The sequence below is a fragment of the Dermacentor variabilis genome, chromosome 2 (genome assembly GCF_050947875.1).
Source record: "Dermacentor variabilis isolate Ectoservices chromosome 2, ASM5094787v1, whole genome shotgun sequence".
Classification (NCBI taxonomy): domain Eukaryota; kingdom Metazoa; phylum Arthropoda; class Arachnida; order Ixodida; family Ixodidae; genus Dermacentor; species Dermacentor variabilis.
In genome coordinates this window covers 20,430,196-20,456,808 of record NC_134569.1, presented here as the reverse complement: position 1 = coordinate 20,456,808, position 26,613 = coordinate 20,430,196, and the positions used below count along the sequence as shown (strand labels likewise).

At 40.7% G+C, this 26,613-nt stretch overlaps 1 protein-coding gene across 11 annotated transcripts in view; it reads left to right on the top strand.

Annotated features, from left to right (window-relative positions):
• Positions 1 to 26,087, top strand: part of by (focal adhesion protein tensin) — a 392,943-nt gene extending 366,856 nt beyond the window's left edge. For all 11 annotated transcript variants that reach the window (XM_075679849.1, XM_075679856.1, XM_075679851.1 and 8 more), the window contains 7 exons: positions 5,098 to 5,223; positions 10,944 to 11,036; positions 11,864 to 11,941; positions 14,513 to 14,611; positions 17,872 to 18,040; positions 20,195 to 20,308; positions 23,557 to 26,087. In XM_075679849.1, the coding sequence (XP_075535964.1) occupies positions 5,098 to 5,223; positions 10,944 to 11,036; positions 11,864 to 11,941; positions 14,513 to 14,611; positions 17,872 to 18,040; positions 20,195 to 20,308; positions 23,557 to 23,719 (842 nt within the window). In that variant the 3' untranslated portion in view covers positions 23,720 to 26,087. The remainder of the gene's footprint in view (positions 1 to 5,097; positions 5,224 to 10,943; positions 11,037 to 11,863; positions 11,942 to 14,512; positions 14,612 to 17,871; positions 18,041 to 20,194; positions 20,309 to 23,556) is intronic.
• The last annotated feature ends 526 nt before the right edge of the window (positions 26,088 to 26,613 follow it).

Here is a 26,613-nt window from a genome sequence, read left to right as displayed (position 1 = left end):
GTAAACGGGATATCTAAAGTGTGGCCTCAGCCAATGTTGGCGATGCTCTGTTGCGATTTTCTTCCGCTTAGCTGGCTGTAGGTGCAAACTCTCATTCAATCTATGCCAGTTACGTGGTGCACAGCCCGATCTCGGTTGTGCCAATGCAAAACTGAATTCTCCCACTTTGCTGTTACAAAGCAGCAGACACTAGACCAGGGTCAACAAATTCGATGGCATGCTTCAGTAGAAGTTGCCTTGTCAACTTTGTTGTGCTTCTGCAGCATTCGCTCACCATTCCTTTTAAATCGTTCACCAACTTCTGTTGTCGGCGGCGTCAGGCAGTGGCCTCGACACATTAGCTCACTCTTAGCATGGTTAACGACCGTAAATGCATCAGTTCAGCGTTGTTTTCGTTCAGCCTCATCAACGCATTTTTTTTTACGATCACTTTAGCCATTATGGTCATGTGAACTAAACACACGCCTTTAGAAATAAATTAATGCACACACATAATGTGCTGCGCACGCTCATTTACCTTTCTCTATGCAGTTGAACTGCTCCGGAAACCCTCGAAATTATTTGCACAAGATATCTTGCTGTTTTCATTTGTACAAAGTTATGGAATCTGACAATGCATTATATATATATTTTAGCTTCTAGCTTTTTAGAAATGCTGTTAATCTTTTCTTAAGGGTCATTAAGGGATGGAGAACATTCTGCATACAGAAGTTTACACATACGCACACACTTATATGCATATATGTATAAAGTAAGTAACATAACCAAACAACAAGACACATAACAGTAACCATTTACGAGGTTCAAGCTAATCATCAGAATTAATTACATAAATGCACATCAAGTAAACGCATGAATTCAGAAACATCATTTGTATTATTGACGACATCTTTCGGGAGCCTGTTCCCATGCCTCAATTCCATCAGGAAAAAAAGAGTACCGAAACACATTCGTTTGAGCGAAATAAGGCTGAAGCACTCGCTTATGATTCGCACTCTCAGTTCGTTTCCCAGGCAATAGTAAGTAATTGTTTTTGTTGATTGTAAAATTGCCTTTCATCAACTCAAAAAAAAACTTAATCCGACTTTTAAGCCTGCATTTATTTAGCGATTCTAAATCACACAATCTTAGCATCGCTGTAACTGAGTCATCCTTTGTGTACTTTGAACGTATAAAACGGATTGCAAGATGTTGTATTCTAACCTATATTTCAATATTTTCTGATGAAGACTCCAGACAACACTGGCATATTCAAGTATTGGTTGTATAAACATCGTAAAAGAAATATGTTTTATGTGCCTACTTGCGCCCGGCAGTTTTCTTCCTTAGAAAGTATAGCATCTGTGATGCTTTGGAGCATACCTTATCAATATGTTTGACGTAATAGTTCTGCGGAAATCCACAAGGTGGAGAGAAGTAATTAATAAAGGAAAATCAGGCATCCACCCGTTTGTAGCAATTGCTAGAAAGGCAACCCATACAGGTTCCTCGAAAGAAAAGCCTCGCAGTTGAAGAAAAATTCGTCCTGGTCCGGGACTCGAACCCGGGACCACCGCCTTTCCGGGGCAGCTGCTCTACCATTTGAGCTGACCAGGCGGCTAGCAGGTGGCAGGGCGAAGTCGAATTTGTCAACAACTCGAAGCAAAGGCAACAGTTTGACGTAATAGTTCTGTGGAAACCCTGCGAGGCTTTTCTTTCGAGGAAACCGTGTGAGTTTCCTTCGTAGCAATTGCTACGAACGGGTGGATGCCTTATTTTCCTTTTATTATCAGCATGTGTATGCCACTTTAAGTTATGCGTAATTGCAACACAAAGGTACTCGAAAGTATCCACTGTCAACAAGGTGTGATTCCTGATGTGATATTCAAATGGAATTATCTTTTTCTTTTTTGAAATGGGGCTCATTGTTAACTTTGAGTTGTTTATCTCCATTCTCCAAATTTGACACCACAAGTGTAACACCTGTAACACTCGTTAATTTTTAGCTGATCATTCCCATTAGCTACTTGTGTGGAAATTAAGCAATCGTCTGGAAACAGTTTGAGTTTTACAGGTAGCTTTGCTATCTCTGCAGTATCATTAATATATATCGAAAGTAATAATGGCCCGAGAACTAAGCCCTGCGGGACTCCTGAAAGTACTTCTAGTGGAGCAGACACGATATCTTCTATTTTCACGTATTGCTTCTTATCTTTCAGGTAAGCTTTGATCCAACACAGTACAGATTGACTACGTCTGGCAAGACAGAATTTAATCATCAATCTATTGTGCGGTACCTTATCGAAAGCTTTAGTAAAATCTACACATATGACATCAAGTTGTCGTTGCATGTCCAAAACACTCGCAAAGTCATGAATCATTTCAATAAGCTACATTGAAGTTGAAACGCCACTCCTGAAAGCAGGCTGATAAGAATAAAAATAATTTTTGCTTTCCAAAAACGCGATAATGTGCTTGGCTATACGTGTTCTAATGTTTTGCAGCAAACGGATGGAAGTTAAACAGGTTGGTAATTGTTTGCAGAGAATCAATGACCACTTTTAAACAGGAATAATGAAAACTTTGCTCCAGTCACATGGTACTGAGTTATTACAAAGGTATTTTCGGAAAATAATTTTCAATTAGTGTGACGACCACTCCGCATAACGCTTCAAAAAAGGGGTGCTTATTTCATCGGGCCCGCTCGCTTTTCTTTAAATCAAGAGACAGAAGTTGTTAAAATAATCCTTCTTGGCTGATAACAATATCTCCAATCGATTCAGATAAGTAGCACGTCGTACCCATGTCTCCCTGGTCGCTTTTGCATCGCGTGAAAACTGACTAAAAAGAAAGAACAGTTCAGGCTGTCTACAATGGCAGCCTTTTGGGTCATAATTTCATCACCACATTTTAGTTGCATAACTTTGTCCCGCCTATCAGCAATATAAAGCCAAAACTTTCTCTGCGAATGTTTAACAAAAGTACTGAGCTTGCGACTGAAAAAATAGTACTTAGATTCTAACAGTGCATCCTTCAGCTGCCTTCATGCACGTGCTATTTCCGTGGAGTGATACTTTCTCTTACACAGTCTATTTAATTTCTGCTTCTTATGAACATTATCTTGCGTTATCCAGGGATTGTGCTTCTTTATTTTCTTCACTCTGCTAGGAATAAATTCGTGAAGGCAATGTTTGATTATACCTTTGAAGCGCTTCCATAATTCTTCTACAGTTTCCTGCTCAGATATATAGTAAAATTGGCTAAATAAATACCTTAGCCTAGTAATACTTCACTTGTACAGTCTTATAAGATCTAGTTCGCAACACACTTAATGGAATTGTAACAGAAACCATTTTGTGATCAACAACACCATCATCAACATGCATATCATAATGATCTGTTTTATTTAATGGGAACACCAAATCCAATATCAACCTAGACGAAGGCGTTACTCTCGTATCTTCACTGACTATTTGCTTTAGGTTCTGAGCAAACATCACTTCCAAACACTTTTCACCACAGTCAGTTTCAACGTGACCAGGCAAGAAAGCATCCCAATTAATATGTGGTAGGTTAAAGTCTCTGGTCAGTATAAGCCGGGTGCTCCCATTCACATGGCCACAAAGAAAACTATTTAATTCGTCCAGAAACTTAGGTGCTTAGCAGGTGGTTTATAAATGACCCCAACAAGGTATAGAGTGTTTGAAACATTGCTTTACACCCCACTGTTTCTGGGACATTGCTTTCAACTGCTGAGGCCACAGTAGAATTTTTAACACTTCTATCAATTCCGTCAGCCATTCTTTAAGAAATGCAAGATTGTGAGCAAAGATGGCAGTCAAATGGCGCTAGAAATAATCAAAGCCACTGAGATTGCACATTTGGGAAGTATGTGCGTGAGCATGCCATCAGTCTCCCTTAGTGTAAAGGAAATAGATTTCTTCACATACTAATCTGGAATGTTGTATCATGGTTCCTTTTTTGTGATGTCAAAAATGATCACATGACAAAGCTGGCTCGGCATTGGTAGATGGCCATGTTTGTTAAAATCTTTTTGTTTTTGTCGTTACCCTCGCCCCCCCCCCCTCGCCCCCGGGTATCTTCCAGTATTTATTCCATTGACAAGGGAATAAAACGATAGTTGCAAGTAGCGCTCTGTGGTGATGTGCTTCTCTTCTGTGTGTGTCGTCCAAACGTTGCGCCATCAAGCCTCTAAAAAACTACTTTTGCGCTCGGAAAAAGACTTTTATGTAGCATGTATTGAGGAACAGGAAGCTGTATCCAGAGTTTTTCGTGTTGCTCTACAATTTAACGATTGACACTTTTCGTCTAATTATAGTATTTGAGAAGTTGATTAATTAGTTCAGACTAATTATATAATTAGGCAGAATGAAAAAATAGTTTGAGTACCTCCAAGCGACTGCAACAACATTACCTTTGTTCTCTCCAGCTAAGTGGCATTTGCATATTTTTAAATGCTGGCTAAAGTAAGCTGGGACACCCTGTGTGTGTGTGCACCGATGTTGCGTTGAGTAATTTCGCTGCCGAAATTGAGCAATACATCTCTTGCTTTTAAAAAATGTTTGTTGCTTGAATTTTTTAAATCATCAATATTGCATTGTACATATTTTAATTGTAGTCATTATGTAAGTTCTGTCATTTGCCTTATCATTTGCCATCATAGCTCCTCCTGCTTGGGACAAACCATTCAATTGCTTGTAGTATTTGGAATGAATAGATAAATAAATAAATAAATAACAAGTCTGTGCTTCAACCCTTTCAGAATCGCTGACATACCAGTACTTTTCCGTGTTTCTATCCTGCCATGTTCTTTTCGACATTCTTTTTGTCAAACAGCATTTTAAGGAGCACCCCAAGAGAGCATTGGCATTGAGACGTGTCATTAAAAAAAAATTTCTTCACAAGCAAAAATAAACTGTTGTGTTCATTTTATTATATCTGAGAAACAAACCTCATGCTAGGGGTGCATCACCTCCAAAAAAACCCGACACTGAAAGGGTTAAGGATTTGCGAGGTTCGGATAAATCATCTTGGGCTTGATACATATTAATTGTGGGGAAAAATGCCAACTGCAAATAACCAAATGTTTTCCTGCAGCCATCCACGTGTTGAAGACGAAGCCACCAGGCACATTCATTGTGCGGGACAGCAACTCCTTCCCTGGTGCCTTTGGTCTGGCACTCAAGGTGGCCAGCCCACCTCCCAATGTCCAGACTCGATCAGGTAGCCACTTTTGGAAGCAGTTTTGGACTTGTTATTATTGATGCTTTCATTTTCTCAACAGCCTTATCAAACATAGTTGGTGTCTGCAGGTGTGTATGTGTGGCTCAAATAAGTGCACTTATAGTACATTTACTGCATTGAAGGCAAGCAGTTAAGCAGGAATGGATCTTGTACAAACTCTGTGAATTTCATAATTTCCGAAAGCCGCACTGTAATGGTCAATGTATGAGGTCATTGAGACAAATAGGGAAAAGCACAATGTAAACAAAGTGACCAAAATATTACAGCTAATATAATGAATGAAACGCCTCCTGGAAGATTTTATTCACAGCAGTGGCTTTGTTACGAGTATTTGACCTAGATGTGTGCTTAATTACTACTGTGCATTTATGGGTCACCTTTAACCCCCTGTTTCCTGTACAGTGTGCTTTAGGGTGCATTAGTGCACCCAGGGATATGTTTGGGATATCATCGGCCTTAGTGAGATTAGAAGAACTGGTGAGGCTTATACATTGCTGAATAACGGACATGTCCTCTGCTATAGAGGTCTCCTAAATAAGAAGTAATACAGGGTAGGATTCCTAATCCATAATGATACAGCGGGCAACATTGACAAATTTTACAACATTAATGAGAGGGTAGCTGTAGTCATAATCAAACTTAATAAGAGGTATAGATTAAATGTAGTACAAGCCTACGCTCCAACATGCATTCACGATGATGAGGAAGTAGACCAGTTTTATGAAGATGTTAAATTAGCAATGAGAAAAGTGCAAACTCAGTATACTGTAGTAATGGGTGACTTCAATGCAAAAGTAAGGAAAAAGCAGGCTGGTTAACAAGCAATTGGCAACTATGGCGTCGATGCTAAAAATGCTAGAGGAGAGAGAGATGCTGGTAGAATTCACAGAAAGGAATAAGCTTCAGATAATGAACACCTTTTTAGCAAGTGTAGCAACAGAAAGTGTACCTGGAAAAGCCCTAATGGTGAAACTAGAAATGAAATTGACTTCATACTTTCTGCTGATACCAGCATAGTACAGGATGTAGAAGTGATAGGTAGGGTAAAGTGCAGTGATGATAGGTTAGTGAGGGCTAGGATTCACCTCAATTTGCAGAGAGAAAGAGCAAAATTGGTCAAGAAGAAACAGGTCAACCTAGACACAGTAAGGGTAAAAACACACAAATACAGGCTGCTACTTGCAAACAAATATGCAGCCTTAGAAAAGAGAGATGATGATGACATAGAGCTAATGAATGAGACTGTAGATAGGTTCGCTTCAGAGGCAGCAATTGAAGTGGAAGGCAAGGCACCAAGGCAACCAGTAGGCAAGCTCTCCCAAGTAACAAAGGACCTAATAAAGAAACGACAAAAAATGAAAGTGTCCAACTCAAGAGATAAGATAGAATTCACAGAACTGTCAAAACTGATCAGCAAGGCGAAAATAAGTGATATTCGAAACTATAACGTGAGAAAGACTGAAGAAGCTGTAAAAAATGGATGCAGCCTGAAATCAGTGAGAAAGAAACTTGGCATAGGACAAGCCAGGATGTATGCACTAAAAGATAAGCAGGGTAATATCATCAGCAATCTGGAAGATATAGTAAAAGCTGTGGAGTAATTCTATAATGGCCTGTACAGTACCCAGAGGAGTCAGGATACCTCAGTTAGAAACAGTAATGAACAGGTTACAGAAGCTCCTCCTATAACTCACGATGAGGTCAGAAGGGCCTTGCAAGACATGAAACAAGAAAAAGTGACAGGAGAAGATGGAATAACAGTCGATTTAATCAAAGATGGAGGACACATAATGCTTGAAAAACTGGCGGCTCTTTATACAGTGTCTATCGACTGCAAAGGTTCCAGAAAACTGAAAGAATGCAAACATTATACTAATCCACAAAAAGGGAGACATTAAAGAATTGAAAAATTATAGGCCCATTAGCTTATTCCCAGTATTATGTAAAATATTTACCAAAATAATCTCCAATAGAATAAGGGCAACAACACTGAACTTTAGTCAACCAAAGAAGCAGGCTGGCTTTAGGAAGGGATACTCTACAATGGATCGCATTCATGTCATTAATCAGGTTATCGAGAAATCCGCAGAGTACAATAAGCCTCTCTATATGGCTTATATAGATTATGAAAAAGCATTTGATTCAGTAGAGATACCAACAGTCATAGTGGCATTACATAATCAAGTAGTACAGAACGCTTACATAAATACCTTGGAAAATATCTACAGAGGTTCTACAGCTACCTTAATTCTACACAAGAAGAGCAAGAAGATAGCTATAAAGAAAGGGGTCAGATAGGAAGACACAATCCCTCCAATGCTATTCACTGCGTGCTTGGAAGAATTATTCAGGCTATTACACTAGGAAGGCTTGGGAGTAAAGATCGGCGACGAATATCTCAGCAACCTTCGGTTTGCCAATGACATTGTCCTATTCAACAACAATGCAGATGAGTTACAACAAATGATTTAGGACCTTAACAGAGGGAGTGTAAAAGTGGGATTGAAGATTAATATGTAGAAGACAAAGATACTAACAAATAGCCGGGCAAAGGAACAAGAGTTCAGGATCGCCAGTCGGCCTCTGTAGTCTGTGAAGGAGCACGTTTACCTAGGTCAACTAATCGCAGGGAACCCTGACCATGAGAAGAAAATTCACAGAAGAATAAAAATGGTTGGATCGCATAGGGCAGACATATTGCCAGCTCCTGACTGGAAGCTTACCATTATCATTGAAAAAGAAGGTATACAATCAGTGCATTTTACATGTGCTGACATATGGGCGGAGACTTGGAGACTGACAAGGAAGCTTGAGAACAAGTTAAGGACCATGCAAAGAGCGATGGAATGAAGATTGCTAGACATAACGTTAAGAGACAGAAAGATAGCGGTTTGGATCAGAGAGCAAACGGGTATAGACAATATTCTAATTGACATTAAGGGAAAAGAATGGAGCTGGGCAGGTCATGTAATGCACAGGTTAGATAACCGTTAGACCATTAGGGTTACAGAATGGGTACCAAGAGAAGGGAAACGCAATCGAGGATGACAGAAGACTAGGTGGAGTGATGAAATTAGGAAATTCGCGGGCGCTAGTTAGAATTGGTTGGCACAGGACAGGTGTAATTGGAGATCGCAGGGAGAGGCCTTCGTCCTGCAGTGGGCATAAAACAGGTAGATGATGATGATGATGATGAGTGCAGCCAGGATGTTTTTCTGGTGGGGATCGTACTCTTTGGCAAGAAATCATGATGGTTTTTAGAGGCTTTAAGGGAAGTGTATGCATGTGCCTGTGTGTGCATGTGTGTGTGTGTTATAATGAATTGCTTCATCCTTGCTGAGCTTGAGCTCTGATGATGAAGAAGGCACAACATGCATTGGTGATTATCTATATACAGATGAGGAAGATCAAAGTCACACATTGTGCTCATAATATGTGTATATCTATATATATATATAGTCATATCATAAGGAGCCAACAAACAAGGACACCAAGGATGGCATAGGAGAAATTACTTGTACTTAATAATTGAATTCAAGGAATGGTAAATTAAGATAAATGAAAATGGATGAAAAGAGAACTGGCCGCATGTGGGGCATGAATCTGCTTCTTTGCGTTACACGTGCAGTGCTCTTACCAATTGAGCTACCACAGCGCCATTTTACCATCCACTTTCAGGGGTATTTATGTTTATCTAGTAGAACTAATCCTGAGAATGGTAGCCAGCGCCACCACTCACAAGCCTTGGTGGCAGATGTAGAACATCCTTTCTGTCGTAGGTGTCACGGCTGTGTGAACATTTTGGGTGAAGGCAACTGGTGAATAAACCTACACATGCTATCTGAAAGCATCAATGCTTCAAGTGTTGAGGCCATCGCTATGTAATGAACATATATGAATATATAACGTTACAAGAATGACAATCTTATATGATTTGGGTATGTGCCACAAGCTGTAGTGGGACACAGGGTAACAGAGGGTGGAGAGAGAGCACGCTTGCCTAGGGATAGCAGAACCTCACCTGGCGCTCAAGGCCGTCGATTGCGTCATGTCCCAGTAAAACCTCTCTTCACAAAGAGTACACTATGTGTGTGTGTGTGTGTGTGTGTGTGTGTGTGTGTGTGTGTGTGTGTGTGTGAGAGAGAGAGAGAGAGAGAGAGAGAGAGAGAGAGAGAGAGAGAGAGAGAGAGAGAGAGAGAGGGAGGGAGAGGGATGGAGAGTAATAAAGTGCACAGGGCAGAAGTTTGCCCAAATCAAGCACTCAGAGGGACAACCTTTTATGTCTTAATTGCAATATATACAGCTAGTAGTGTAAGGCACACCTGTATGGTTATGTTAATACTTTAATCTTCCCACAGTTTGGGCTGGAAATCAGCCTTCCTAGCGGTCCACGGCCGAAACTGCTGCAAATTAGAGTACTGACTGTAACAGAAGCTTCTAGGGCTACCTTCACTTCGGTTAACATTGAGTCAGATCCGGGGAGCTGGGAGGAAGTAGAGACAGAAACTCTTCCCCCCCCCCCCCCCCCCCAACACACACCTTGCTATCATCATTGTGCCACCACTCAAAAGTACTATCATTTGGGCTGTAGGACTTCAGAATCTTTGTGGCAATATTGTAATTTTTTGCTTATATATTTACGACTATTGCACAATTATTTCTGTCAATTTATCAGATGCAGCAATATGTGTCATAATCTTTCTGCACCATCCTGACCTATTTCATAAGTTACCTACTGCTGGATGTCTGACAGCTCCCTCTAAATGTATCTTAAGAGGTCTGCAGATGTTGGATTTTACTGTTCAGTGTCAATGCATTGCTGCCTGGAAAGCTTCCATATTTGCCTGCATTCTGAATTCATGCACTTACAAAAGTATAGGTATCTATGATTTGTGTCAATAAAGTAAGTTTGCAGTTCAACACATTTAAAGCACACTAGAGGGAAATATGAAGTTAATCTACATTTGTAGGATGTAACCACAAGTTACTGAATTTGTCAGTCTCAGGGAATAGAGCCTTTGTGAGCCAAATAGAATGTGAAAACAAAGGAGAAATGGCAATGCCACCTTGAATTTTCCACACTAGCTCTCTCTAGCTGACTTATGTCGAAGACTGCCACTGCATTTGCTAGTTAATTGTTTACTGATATAGAAGTATTGTGTACTGTTTAACAAGCAAGGACTCTACCTGCGAGCTTTGGGTGACTTTCTTTGCACAAAAATTATCATGCAGTTATTTCAAATCCACGATATCCATGACATCAGCGGCAGATGGAAATGCCACTAACGCCACAAATGTGGTCCTTATTTATTAATTTTTTTCATTTGTCTTCATTTTGTCTGCTAATAATTTGCTCATTTACACTAAGGAAATGTGCAAATTTTGAAATGATAATATGCCAATGAATGCTGTCTTTTATCTCTTACTTTAGCTTGCCTTCTAAATTGAACATTTTTCTATATATGGTGCACACATTATTTGAAAATTTCTCATGTTTGATAGGACTGCTAAAATAACTTCGATCATAGTAGTTACTATAGCTTCTGTCGTCTTAATAAATTTTAGTATCAGACATTTGTAGGGGAGGCTTTAGTTGTGCAGTAATAAAAATAGAATGATCTCAGTAAAACTTGAATAAAGTTTGTTTTCCCTTTCCATGTTTTGACCTTGAACTAAGAGTTTTTCTATTCCACATAAAGGTGACCCATCGAATGAGCTGGTGCGGCATTTCTTGATCGAGCCTACCGCCAAGGGAGTTAGACTCAAGGGCTGTGCCAATGAACCAGTTTTTGGTGAGTATTCTTTCTGTTTTATTATTGTGTTACATCACATGTCTAGTGCTGGATGTGTGCAAATCATTGCTTAGAGTTTACATGTGGGGCACAGTTGTGTCCACTATTCTACGTGATGAAACATGGCTGCATTAATGACATTCAGCCATATTTTTTTTTCTTTTATGTGAAAAAAGGAATAAATTATGTATGAGGCTAGTGCAGAAAAATGTGCATGACAGCAGACTTACATACTACAGTCTCCTACAGTGGCAGCTTTGCAGACTCAAAATGACCGAAGAAACACCAACAACTGATCAGACACACTCTAAATAACTAAAATTTTTTATATAATGTTATTTATGTAAGTAAATAGTACATACAGAAAAACAAGGGTACAGCTTGTTGGACGATACAAAACTTGGTATATAATTGCAGCTTAGAATACCCTGATATCAGATTCTTGTAGAAAGAAGGATGAAAAAAGATAGGTTGGACACAATCTAAAAAATTTGTGTGTCAATGTTCCTTAGTCTTAATTTTACATCTTCTTTATTTGAAAAATATTAACCTACCTATATGACTTCTCTTGTAGTGCCTGTAGACTGCATGTGGGTCTGTACATAGCTTAGTTGCCCTTTTTATCTGAGCATCATCTTTACTGTCATTTGGGCTGTGCAAATATATTTTGCTTTATTAATGTAGAAAGTCCTTGATTCAAGGTCACCTTCATCAATACTGTATCAAAATGTAGAGCAAAAATTGAAGAGTGTAGCTAATCGGTCCACTGCAGTTTGAGCATAATTGTCTAAGCAAACTTCTGAACACATTTTTGTGTGTGCATGCAGGGAGCCTGTCTGCTCTTGTTTATCAGCACTCCATCACGCCGCTGGCTCTTCCTTGCCGACTGTTGTTGCCAGAGTCTGGTAAGTATTCCTTTACCTGTTTATTTGATTTGGGCCCGTGGGATGCTGCCACCTTGTGCTGTTAAATGCGCCTCCCAGTGTGCAGAGTTATATGCAAGGAGCTTAAATTTCTCTAAGTGTGTGTGAGCATTTCACAAGCACAAGAACTCAGCACTGCTGCATGCTGTTGTAATGAAATGGTTGATTTAGCTGCCAAGTGCTTTACTTTAGAAGCCAATTTTTGGCTTCTGTGATAAAGCTTTAACATATTTTAATCTTTCACTTGCACCATTTTTGGTCAGCATATAGTACTGTTTTGCTTGTCAGTAGTCTTGCTTCATAATATGAATTTACTTCTGAACAAGATAAAGTGCCCTGCATTATCGATACCTGGTGCATGTGGCATTTGAGAAGATAATATTGGATTCAGGCAGAGAAGAACATCTCCAGCAAAAGCAGATGTCTTCATCAAAGTGTGAGAAATACTTCTCTTACAGTTGATTTCCACAATTACTCAGTGAATCCACCATCCACAGCAATGACTGATTCAATTCAGCTTTGGAAATGGCTGTATGCGTGGATCAGGTGGACCTTAGAGATGTTGGCCATTGAGTCAGTAATGACGGCCTTCAGCAAGTCTTTTGTATTATGGGTCTATTTGTTGGCCTCTCTCTCTCAATGGCACCCCAGACATAATAGTCGAGCGGATATAAATCTGGAGAACTAGGAGGCCACAAGATGGGAGTGACGTCATCGTAGAAGTTGTCAGCCAGCCACTCCTGGGTGATGCAGGCGGTGTGAATGGGAGCCAAATTTTGCTGAAAGACATAAGGTCTTTGTTTGTAACAGTCTCTATCCAAGGCTTCACAATGGTGGCAAGCACCTCCATGTATGTGGCAGCATTAACGCGGAGTCCTTCTGTAAAAAAGTGTTGTGGCATGCATCACCCTTGTTGCTGACGGCGGCTAACACCATCACAAACGATAGAAATGTTGTGTGCATCACTGCAGGCACCTCATCACACTTGCTCAAAGCCACCTATTATTACAGTGGTTAACTTCTTGGTCTTGGTCAAAGTTCTTTTCATCTGAAAAATAGAAAACGGAGCATTCCAGGCTCCTCAGTTGTCTTCAGCTTGCTTAGCAAGCGCTTGGGCTGGAGCAGACGATTCTCCCGAGTTTTATATGAAATGAATTGGCCCCTCCTCATGACATAGAAATGGCAGCTCAAGTCCTCGTGCAAAGCGAGCCTGGCAGTTCGACTCTGCGACTTGCAATGGCCTTTGCAATGGCTTGCATTGACTTTCCTGGGTCGTCACTCACCATAACTTGCACCCGCTGGAGAAAATCAGGGGTTCCGAGTTGTCTGACAGCTGACTGTGCTTTTTCCTTTTCACCACAGATGCCATGTCACCGCCAGAACAAATCAGTTCTGTCCGCACCTTGTAAACGAAAGTCTTCGCTACGTTAAGAAAGTTGGCAATTTCCAAGTCACTGTGGTGTGCGGCCAGGGTGACGATGACTGCACAGCGTTTCATTTCCCGCGTCAACCTGCATGCTTCCATCTTTGAACAAGCTGTGCAGCATGAATGATAAGGGGTCAACCAACAAGAAGCTGCACTCCTAGATAGATATGATGAGCCTGCTGATGTCTATGACAATAAGGAATAGTGTTCTCAAATACCTCGCATACCCGGTATGTGTTGTGTGCCATATTGGAATTTCATACTTCCAGCACGGTATCATCCATTGCCAAAGCTAACATCCTCATTATTAAGATATGTGGGGCATGAGCACTGCAAAATATTGAGGCACTTTCAGATTAATGCAGACCTCAACTAATTGTGGATTTTGTTTCCTAATTTTAGTGTCATTGTTGCCCCACAGTACTCCTCAATACCAGGTTGAATGTGGAAGTTTGTGTGATAAATGTACTCAGTATGTAGTACCAACTGATCACTATAAGCTGTTGCTCTGATTAAATTTAGTAGCAACTCTTGATATCACAACTGCTCATTATGCATACCAGCTGTTTTGGTGTGGTTGCCCATGTTATCAACATTAGGATCCAATTTCTCCCCAGCAGAGAAACAGATTCAGAGAAATCTGTAAGATTTCTGTAAAAGTGAACTTCTCAGCTTTTTTTATATAAAAAGACAAACTTCACTGTTTAAATTTTCTTTCTGTCACCATACAATCCGTTATTTCAACAGTAGTATTTATTTGTACTGAGTGCAACAAATGCCGAAAGATGAAACAAAATCTAACTGCAATGCAAGTGCCTCCTATTTGCATTGGAAACACTCGTTAATTTATAAGAAAATGACAAGTTCAGTCTTTTTAAAGGATGAAGACGTATGCACTTGAAATATAAATACATATCAACACAAACAGTAGTACTCAGTTTGCAATGTGTGACTGTGGAAAAAAAGTCCATCATAAAATTTCAAGATATTCCTAGATTTAGACCAATGTGATCCTTTCTCCAAACAGTGACCAAAATTCCTAGATATAAATCATTCTAGTGATGACAGCTTTGTTGATTGCCTTCATGATGCAAGACAGTAACAGGAGTCTTTACTTTGCCTTGCAGAAATTGGAGGTGTGCCTGTTTGGGCAGGCGATGTTGTGGACAGCACCACAGCACCAACAACTGCTGCTACGGCTTCTAGTCTCCTGCAGCAAGGAGCAGGTGAGACTCATCTGGCTGTTGTTTGTAGACAAAATTTAGAGGAATTATTTTTCTAAAAGATATATATATACCTGCACCAGCTGTGATCTTCCACCAATCAAGTCAATGCCATAACATCAGTGCTGTTGCAACATTCACATGCATGCTTTTTTGCTGCAATATAAATGCTGCAACACACTAACAATTATGGCACTGATTTTAACGGAGACATATCATACTAGTGCACTGCTTGGAACAGACGCTTATACAGCGTTTCTTAAATTTATTTGGGATACAAAAGCAACATACAACAATCAGCATACATACATGCTTCCAGACACCAGGCTGCAAGCTGGAGACCACAGCACTTATAAGCAACTGCGGGCAATCTTCACATAAATGTTCTTCAGTAAAGTAGGCCTCGGCAACTGCACAGGTTGTGTGACATGTATGAAAAGGTCAGCGAATTGGGGTCTTTTCATAGGCTGGTGGTCTGCGGACAATGCTGTATGTTCATCTTCAATGAGCTGTTTCCTTTTCATTGGTACTTCAGTCAATCTATATCTGAAAAATCGAGTATATTGATGCCATCTTGAATGTTGCCAGTTTCAAGAAAAAAGTGCTCTTAATGAATTATGCAATCACACACGTCGAATGTACTGAAGCAGGCAAGCAAAACATTTTTAACAGCTTACAAATGCATATTTCAACACAAAACTGAAAAATCTGATCTCCCATAATTTAAACCAAGCCCTAGCCACAATACAATGATTCGTCAGAACTAAATAAAGGCTCAAGTGGCAGGTGCGCTAGCCTAATTTGTCCTGCATTGTTTGAAATTTTCATAAATTATTTCAATGCCTTACCTGACGCTTTTCTGAACACCAATTGTAGCAGCTTGATGCTGTTCGTAGTATTGTACCCCGTGCATTTCAATCTTGACATGACAATGACTTTCGGCTGCATGTAGTCCACATGGCTGTAGCAGATAGCTAGCTGCTGCATTCCCGCAATGGCGAACAGCTAGCTTACTTTCATACTCGAGATGCAAGCAAAGCACGCTATTCGGCTGCACGGCAATCTTTCCGTAATATAAAAGACATTATGTGTCAAATCACTTCGAACATGCCAAGGATCCGTGAGCATGTCTGACTTTGTTGCAACGGTTCATCAGTTGCGGATGTGATGTTGCTTCCATTGTGACAACCAGCTGTTACAGCAAGCTCCTGACAACACACGATCAAATATATAGAGCATACAAAATTAATTACGATCGCTTCACTTACCGTTCATTCTCCTGGTTAAATTTTGGCCAAGACACGAAAGGCTATGCCAAAACGTGCAGGCACTGGACAAATGGCTTATGCAACTGACAACTCTTTGTTTTGCCCGCATTGAAGTCTGGACTACTTGGCTGTGTGTCTCTGCATTGTAGGGATGTAGTTCAGCAGCGCGGAGGTGCGGTGCAGCAACTCCGAACACAAAAATATCACAAGAGGACTGGCTGGTATACTTTTGATGCTGATTGAAGAAATAAGTTCCTGCTTTTATCTTAAAGCTGTATCAGTGTAAGCTGTATCACCGCCAAAAACATTTGCTGTTGCCTGTACTAGCATAGTTAGCCAACTGTATTTGCTTAGTGTAAAACGATTACTATAGGCTAAACCATTGGGAAGAAGAGAAAACACGCTACATATTCTATATCAACATTTGATTCTTTCTCTGAGGCCGAAAAAAGTATAGCTCCCAGCAATGTCCTCTGTCAAATATCCTATAGTAACGACATCTGTAAGGTACCTACTGTATAAAACGGATTAGCTCTTAATAACTTTGTTTGTCCACAGAGCACCTTGTATGGGACTTGAATGTTCGGATGTTATCCGTTTGCCCAGTGGATGTTCGTGAATGTTCTCTGCTGGATGTCAGCATTCATACCTTATCTGTCGGATATTAGTGGACCATTGGGATGAAGCTAAAGAAGACATAGGGGGATTTATCTGTGGTTCTAATTGAAATATAGAAATATTAAAATACAGGGAAACGTAAGTGAACAAAACGACAACTTGCCGCAAGGGGGAGCCAAACCCACATCTTATGCATTACATGTGCAAGGTTCTACAAATTGAGCTACAAAGATGATCATTCTCTTTCTATGCAATGAACAGTCATTCATTGCATAGCAGGGATCTCTACTCCAGCAGCCTTGATGGCTTCAGGTGGTATACGAAGTTCTTTAGGCCAGTTTCCCTGTGTTTAGGTTGCTTCTACACGTAAAAGGATATTCTATATACACATGTTGCCATAGCCACGAGGGGTGCTGTCTAACACTCCCAGGGTCGAATTTTGTACACATATGAAACATCTGATAAAACGGCTGGCAGAATTGACCTGTGCCAAATTGTTTATTCATCCACTTTCACTTTCTTGTACCTTATCGTTTCTGCATTTTAATTAAAATCACAGGTAATTTCCGCTATGCTTTCCTTGGTCTTGTTGGTCTATTGACTTCATGTGGTTGTGCCCAATACTGACACAGTAACTCGTGGGTCTATTTCTACTAAAATTTGACTTTGCCAAGCATGCTTCTCTATTCTCATGAAATAGGACCAAAATTTAGGAAAAATTCTTAGTAGAGCGGGTGACAGCCATATTATGCTTTCTGGTTCAGTCGTGAAAAGGTTCCGTTGGCCATATGGTGAACACATTTCAATTTTGAGGCACATACACTTATGTTTACATTGATATGTGTACTTTTCAGAGTGCTGTGTGTACTTTAAAAGCTTATCTGGTTTGTATTCTTTATCAGGAAGAAGCATGAAACTTTGGTTCTTGTCTGCTTACCATGACTGATGTAGCTGGGTTGGAATGTAATCTAATAGACAACTGTGGAAATGCCCAGTTCATTCTCGCATGTGAGAATGAAATGCTCACATATGAGGCAGCTTGTGATACTATGTGGCCTGTGAATCTGCAAGTCTTTATGATACGCACCAGACACAGTGGCTCAATGGCTATGTTTCTGTGCTCTACTGAGCATGAGATCATGCTTTTGGTTCCCAGACATGGTGATGGCATTCCATTTGCTAGGGAGGGGCAAGGGACAATTAAAACACGTTCAACTTTTCATATCTTGGCATTCCCACGGAGCCACTACGTCCCTTAAAGACTTGCATGGATGGTAGTGCATATTTCCCTCCAGTTGGTATTCTAAGAGACTTGATCAGTTTTAGGAGACAGACCTTCGAACATTGTGTGATGCTCATGTGCCTTTCTTTATGCAGCTTGCAATGTGCTTTACCTGTGCACCATGGACATGGAGTCGCTGACAGGCCCACAGGCAGTGCGGCGCGCTATGGCTGAGCTGCTGGCCATCTCGCCACCACCTGTGCCCACTGTAGTCCACTTCAAGGTCTCCTCGCAGGGCATCACTCTCACCGACAACAACCGAAAGTATGACATATGTTTGTAACTGGTGTGTACATATAGTGTATTGTGGATAGCTACAACACATGCTTAGAGGGACTTGTGTAGGCTCAGGTATTCATGTGACCGCCCAATACTTGGGAGTGAGCACGTAAGCCTCCTGAGCTAAATCTTGCTTACCTGTAGCTGTGGGTGGCACTGTTGCTCACTTGTAAAGGTTTTAAAGGTCAGCTCCTGTGATTTTTGCATCATGTCACAAAATTGTTTTTTTCACATTTTACTCATACCTCCTTTCACATGTCAGTTCATATAGAAAGGCAAAAATAATTTTAATAATAAAAAACATCACAATGAAACTGAAGTGGATCGGTCAGCCCAGAGAGCTGCTGGTCGTAACGACATTGGTGATGTTAGGGCAAGTATGTGCTGAGAACAGGAGTATTACAGTGCAACCTTGTTAAACTGTAGCTGGCCAGAGCTCGGAAAAAGTACGTACTAAACGGTAGTACTGTTTAACCAAAACAGCATGAGATCGCGCCCACTTACCTGTCAAAAATGGAACACAGAAAGAGTGCGATGAAAGGGAAAATAAACATGCAGTATTCATTCACTTCGCCCGACAAAAGTGTTATTTTCGTTTGATGCCACCGCGGCCTAGCAGCGACGACAGCGGCCTCAAACTTACTGAAGCTGCGTGCCAGCTTTTCAGCCAGCCCCCTCTTCTCGGCAAACACTCGCATGGCAGATTCCTCGTTAGCGTTACGTATTCTCCGTGCAAGTGCGCGGTAGCACTGCAGAAGTCGCAGGGCGCCTTTTTCATTGCAGGGTGCTGTTCTCGTAGCGACGATTGCATTCATGAGGATGACGTAATGTGCAGCGTTTGCCACTGTCGGGCCTGAATCACCTGTGCTGTCGCTTTCCGTGTCCTCCTCATCACTGTCACTAATCGACACTTCAGCAACAACAGAGGCAACAATGGCGAAAAATTGAACCTCGCAGCCGACGTCTCTTCACGGTTGCAGCAGCGCTGCCAAGCAACTTCGCGTTCCAAATGCCAGGCACTGTAGTCAACAGCAGATCCCTGTAGGCTGTTGCGTGCCAGCGCCGACTTCTTCATGTCACGTTCGATAGCACGAACGATGTCTAATTTTTCTTCTATGTTGAGCACCCGACGTTTTTTTTATCCCAGCTTCGGCATGGCGCGAGTACTCATTTGCATGATGCCACAATGCTCTCTGGCGAGGCGTCGAAATGATGTTGGTGTTGATGTGGCTTCACGTGCAAACGCACAGGGCTCTTGGAAGCAGTTGTTCCAATCTCTGAGGCTTGTTGTTCTGCCGAGCCGCCCGATAGAGACGACGCACCGCCGTGTTTGCGTGACGAAGAGTCGACACACTACATGCTAACTGAAACGTACGCAATAAGCTGGTATGGTTTATGCAGATACAAAACACATTATGTTCAATGGCCACTGAGTTGGGGATTTCATTTTACTACTTTTAAAATGAAACTGCTGTTTACGCGGGTACGGTTTAACGAGGTTATACTGTAGTAGAAACACTATAGGACATTGTGCTCAACATACCTTTTACATTCTTGTGCTGCACAACTCCTCTTGACAAAAAAAAAAAAAAAGAAAGAAAGAAAAACAAAGGAAAACAATTGAATTATGAAGGTCACGTTACTGCAAAGCCTTTTGCACTAGCAGATAAGTTAAGCACAGTTTCTTATTTCAGTAAGAGTGATTTATTCTGATGACATTGGAAATGTTGGCAACTCTTATGTTGCTGCCTTCTCCAATAAGAGTTCCTCCAATGTTGTTTAAGGAAAGCTTCATAAGATGTTGATACAAGTGCTGTTGCTTTCCCGATGATTTAATTTATTCAAGGATACTGATTGCAAGTTTGCACATCAATCTATAATATTCGTTTGTGTAAAAACTACTTGACTCTTCTGCTAATTTGGTGCACGTACAGACCAACATATTGAGGAAATGCCATGATCCCAAGAAAATTGCATGTTGTATTTTTAGGCCATGGCTTCCAATACAAGAGTTAATGCAGATTTTACGTACTGTTGTAGCTTATAGAGAATTAATTAGAGCACAGTTAGTTTTGTTTGCATTGTAACATGTCCTGCAACAGCAGCTTTCATTCTTACATGAACAAATATTTCTTACAGGTTATTCTTTAGGAGGCATTACGCGCTTAACGCGATCAGTTTCTGTGGCACTGACCCTGATGACAGGCGCTGGACTCAGAAAGACGAAGATGCAGGAGTCACTGTCACTGCTAGGTATGTAACTCTTGTGCTGCAAAACATCAGTGTACAATTTGTTAAAGTGGTGACATGAAATTTTGTCTTTCTTTTTTGATGGTTAACTACTGACACATTGCTTTCCGTCTGAAGCCTCAATTCCTCACGAGTGCAACAAATTATTAGTTACATCGCTTTTTAATTCAACCAGTTTAATATGCGAGCCAGGTGAGGAGAGCTTTTTCATTGAAGTAGGCTGGTTGCATAATCGAAACAAGAAATGGTGCTCATGTGGTACTATGCACCACTGTTTGACCATCACTGCCCACACTGCCTGACCATATTGCCTAAAGCCTAAACCAGTGAGCACTCTATGAGATAAGAGGGTAGATAAGATGAGAGGGGCCCTCTGTGTTCACTGGGAAGCTGTGCAGAGTAGCAGTAGGGGATTGTGTCAAATGCAAAGTGCAGAGTGAATAGGGATGGAAGATTTGGTTTGGTGGCATAGCATCATTTTTGGTAGCATGGTCATTTTGAGCCCTTCAATTGCTGCACTAGGCTGATAGATATGCACATGAGCAGCTTGTGGTGCCATGTCACCACTACTCCCATTTCTATGATGTAACTACTACAAACTCCTGCTTCACGTTGGCATTCATGCTGCACTTGGTGGATATTTTGAACTGCTCGCATTTAAAGGTGCTGTATTTAATTATACAGTCACACACCTTTATAAATAGGTGCATTGTACCTCGAGAATCTTTCATTATGCAGGTCACTTGATTCTAAGGATTGTGCACGATACTGCTTGCGTCAGAGCAGGCTAAGTACGCTCTGCAAAAGAAAATTTTTGTTTGACGTGAAATCAAAAGATACTTAATGAAAGAAGCCACTAATATTTTTCTGTATTCTTCATCCAGTGGAATGTCCTATTGCAACATATATCTTATTGCATTGAGGTTTGCAAAATGCTAATGCTGCTTGTCAAAGTGTTCAGCTGTGCACACTGGGTATCTTCAGTTTTCATCATCGATATGAGGTTGGGTGCTACCATAGCTATTGCAGAGTCCAGATCTTCCTGTATGATTGTTTGCTCTCGTGTTGACCAGTGCTTCTTGTCTACATCATGATGCAGTGGCACCTGCAGTGTAGTTGTTGAAGATATGTTATAATTGCATTGGTGCAATCTTCCTTCTTGGTGGTGACCATCTCGGGAGAAAAAGAGAGGCAAGAAGAGCTTGGATTGGGCAAAGTTAGGATTTCGCGGTCAAAGACATCTCTCGGAGCACTCCAAGAGAGAGTCCAGGATTCCCTTCTGTGCTGTGGCTCCCATCTTAACCTCATACACTGCTAAAATCTTGTGGATTAGAGGGCTATGGGTGGGCCTGCTTATATTCTTGTGATAATGCTGGATGAAGGTTGTGCACTTCCATACAAGGTGCAAGATGTTGGCTTGCTTCCTAGTGTTGTACCTCAAACAGTGGTCTGTAAGTATGTCTGGTCTGCCAGGACCAAGACTCTTCTCTTTGGAAGAGACTGCCACTATCACAGGTGTCATAGCCATGCCCGCCCTTGCCAGTCATGTGAGGGCCAAGCGGCCATGTGAGGGATGCTCGTACGACATATTCCACGTACCCCTAGAATATCCATGTCCTGGCAGTGGATTTCCATAAGATATCCATAAGACGTTATTGTTGTCACTGGGCAGTGGCTCTGATATTACAGAAACCAAGTAGGCTCATGAGTCCACTTGTGAGAAAAATCTGTTTGCATAAAGCAACAAATCAGTTGTCAGAGATGCACGAATTTCTGCATTGTACATTTCATTTTACAGGTGTCCACAACACTGTAATGCATACAAAAGTTAGAATTTGGCCAGGGCCTGTATATTGGGCTGAAACGCCTTCTTTATCAGCTCATCTTGTAGAGGTGTTCATTGGAGGGGCATTCATTGTAGAGGCATTGAACTGTATTTGCTATGCTCTCGAGGAATGGAGGCCTTGTGCCATAATTATTAAGTGAATGGCTACCTAAGAAAGCAAAGGTGAAACATTGTACTTTTAGGACTAATGCTCCTTTAACTGACAGTGAAGCCTCAAGTCTCATATTATTTAAGGTACTTCATAGTGTGGTAGATGTGAAAGCGGTGCATATCATTTCTTATAGAGGCTGTAGCTATGCAGAATAACATGAATCAGGTATATTTATGATTATTATGATGGTGAAACTCTTACTAACACAAGGTACAGAGTGGAGGCAAACCAAAACGTAATTGTAGTACATGTACTGTAGTTGCAACTTATTTTAGCTGGTTAGGTAAATGAAAGCAGAAGGGGGAGAATTTATTGGTTTAAATCACGTTCAGTATTGTCCGAGTCATCTTGGCTGTAGAAGGAGGATGCATTTTTTACAGTTACTAACTAGCCAGTTAAGATCGAGTCCTCAAATATCCATATTGAGCATATATTCAAAGATATTCAGTTACAGTAATAGCTTATTGGTTTTCTGTGAAAATGTCAAAGGTTAATTAGTGTTGCTGCACTGTCTTTCACGTATGGTTATTTGGCATGTGTAAAAAGATAGCATAGAAAGCTTTCAATAAGTCCTGATGCATTTCACTTTTGCTGAGTGACGATCTTACTGCCACTAAAGTGAATGAACCACACTTCTGGCTGGCAGGGCTCCCAGAAAACATTTGAGGAAGCTATGGGGGCTGAGAGGGTGAAGGGTGTTGACTAATTTATTCACTGACTCGTGCATGCAAACAGCTGCCACGGTGCACGCAAGAAAGGCCAGCTGAGCTACTAGTTAAGAGTTGTGAGCAGCACTACTGCGTCACCCTTGTTTTCTTGCTCAAATAAACACTGGTATATAGTAGGATATCTCTAAGGGACATAAAGAGCAATATTAGATTTGAAGCAGGATTGGTTGAAAACACAAATGAGAATGTGGTTTTGATGAATGCAAGAGTCCCTTGTGAAAATGTTGGCTCCAGTGACATCCATTGTTTGACTAATGTTGACTATTTCAGTTTTTCATTTTCCTGTGAACCTCTATCTTACTTGCGGCCAGTGTCACCAAATACTTTAGAGCATATTAAAATGCATGTAATAGCACATCATTCATAAAGAAGAGAAGAGGGCTATCAAACAAAGATGGCAGTACTAGATTGAAAGCGACATTATTGCATAGCTGTACACAGTGTTGTCTTTTCAGGAAGTATGTTTGATGGATGCAATAGCTAGTCTTTAACAGTTACCTTTCTTCCATCTTTTGTAACAAAATAGGTGCTTTGGCTTTGTGGCCCGTAAACCAGCTAGCAAGACAGACAACCAGTGCCACTTGTTTGCCGAACTGGATCCAGAGCAGCCAGCATCGGCCATCGTCAACTTCGTTGGCAAAGTCATGGACGGGGCTGGAATATCAGCAACACGGGCAAACATGATATAAATGTACTCTACTGGTTGTACAAAGCCAATGCGAGCTGTCTAGCCATATCTCTAAAGGTTAGTGATGCTCTGAGGACACCGCCATTGATTCGAAGACGCACAGAAGGCGAAGACTATAGCTGCAATAGGACGTTTTTTGTGCTGCACCATGAAGTGTGTCCCAATATCTTATTGCGAGTGTTCCTATCAGCACCACATCAGTGCAAGCCCAAAGTGCAAAACCTAATTACTTGTTGAACACACCAACAGATATATTTGACATTGTATCTTATTAATTATGCAAACTAGATTATAAAGTAAATATGCAAATGTTTTAACATACCTGAGGCTGAAGAACTGTTTGAAACAGTGACACTTTTTGGCTTCATTTGCATTTGTAGTGACAAAGCTAGAATGCTTCTGATGCTGTTGTTTACTACAGCAAAATAAGTAAGAGAGAAAGCTTGTCTTGATTATGGAAGGCCACAACAGGTGGCTAGATATTTTCGATTTGGTGCAGCTAGTGCATTGTTGTATATTGTGATTAGTTTATAACCTTCATTATGAATGAAGAAAATGTCATTTTTCTTAGACCTTTTTGCACAAAAGCAAAGCTTGGAATGCTAAGACAATGGCTGTTGTTTTTATTAATGCACATCATGTTTCAAATGAAATGAGAAACAGGTCTGTATGTGCTTGCTTTTAATCTGTGTGTCAAACTGCAACCTTACCATGTGTCACAAGAGTCCCACAAGCGGTGGTCATGCCATTTGTCCAGCATTGAACATTCACATTTGATTTTCATTAGTTCCTCACAGGTTTTGCAAATGAATTAATTATGAGTTCTGATGATCATTTATTGCGAAGTGCAATGAAAAGAGTTTGTGTCATAGGTACACAGTGCAGCAAGTGAAAGCTTTGTGGCAATCAAATTATGTTTATTTTGAGGCATTGAGAGATATATGCCGAATAAATTTCAGCATGGGGGGTGGGGAATTGTAGCATATTTTACGCATGACTGTACCCTGCCTGTCTCTTTACCACCACAGAAACACTTGCGTGAAAGCCAAGTAGTTAAATATTTGAGTTGTCGATGGTAGGGAGCCTATATTCACCACATATTTCATTATTGCTTCAGTTCTTACATCATAGTAACACTAAAGTTATTCTATGTAAATGTACTATTTAGGAAACAGCGGCTGTTACAATGGGTTTCTTGGCACATTTGATATCCAAGAGTCTTATTAAGTGTTCAATACCAAAATATGGCACCTTAATAGTAGGAGGAGGTATTAAATAGAATTGTGAATGTAATTTACCTTGCTATTGGTTGAGATATGGCAAAATTAAGTTGTGACAAGTTTTTGTTTGTCAGAACACTAAAATGACAAAATTTTACTCTTGAATTCTTTTTTAGCAACCTCTGTCCAACACAATACAGTACATACTAGTATGCATTAAAAGAAACATCTTCGACAGAGATCTGTCTGGCTGGGCAGAAAATATCAGAAGCACAAACTGCTCCAGCCGAGTACGCTATTTCTTCGGCCGCTTCAGTCACTCCCTGAAAAAGGGCTGAGCCAGTCCCAAAATGTTGGAAACTTCTTAACCTTGGCTGATGCAATTTTAGCTTGTAATGTACTAATACAAGTTATTTAAAGGTGTGAGTGCTGTACAAATAAGTGTTTGGCTTGCACAGGTGTGTTTTTGGTGACAGGCAGGGGCTGAGACAAGCGTTCCGGCAGGAAAAACAGCGGAAGATCAATAGAAATGTCAGCCACTGCTGCTAGTGCTTCATTCACTGTGTTGTCAATATATAGAGAGCCCATTGATATGCTTGCTTCACGAGTTTTATATCTCCAAGATTGCCTTTGTAATGCTTTCCTCAATGTGTGAAATCCGCTTTGTTGAGCATCAGGAAACTATGCCTTGCTGTTTACTGGCCACATTGTGCTGTAGCAGGAAGTGTGGCTTTTCAATGTGGCAGCAAAGAGTGTTCTAGCTATGTAAACAAGAGTGCCTGGTGCACTGCCACATGTTAAACTTATCAATGGGTGCAATATGACTTGCCCACAAGAAGATCTTGCTTGGAACATTCTGTTCATATGCTGCTGTCAGTGCGCATAAATATGTCTTTCCGCACAAAATATGCCATGTTACTATTGTGGCATAAATGGGCAGTTACATTATTGCGACTGTTTTGATGCACATACCTCTGCTAAGTGTTCACTGTTTGAAATGTGAATCTGAATTCAGCGCTTCATAACATACACTATATACATATAAATATTATATATAAGATGCTACTGTTGATGTTTGTAGATTGTCATAGAAGTGCCATCTTTTAACAGATTTTTGTCTCGCTAATAAAGTAAAGTGGCTGTACATAATTTGTCTTTGTTGATTCCTTCATGGAAATTTCAGTGTGAGTACAAACATCTTATTTCTTGTTTTATTTATTTATTTGATACTTGCTTTGCACTTATGACCATTACAGCAGGGGAGATTACGTACATAGTAAAACAAACACCAATAATAAGACATAAAGCGTGGGTAAAGATCATCCTTATTCACTAAATGAACAACATCAGGCTGAAGAACATTCCATTCATTTAAGACGCAGAAATAAAGTTGTGGGCAGTTTGATCTAGTAGAGCAAGGCTGGGTCACAGCAGAGCTAGTTCTGGCTTTTGCTAAGTGTTGCTAGGTTTTGCAAAGTTTTGCGAGGTTATACATGGCTCAGGTAGGTTCATACTAAATGTTGCTAGGTTTTGCTAAGTTTTGCGATGTGATGTATGGGTTGGCTAGACTCATACCGAGCGTTGCTAGGTTTTGCCATGACTTACGAGGTTATGCATGGCTTGCTCATACTAAGTGTTGTCGCCAAGATTCGCTAAGTTTCACCAAGTTCTTGCG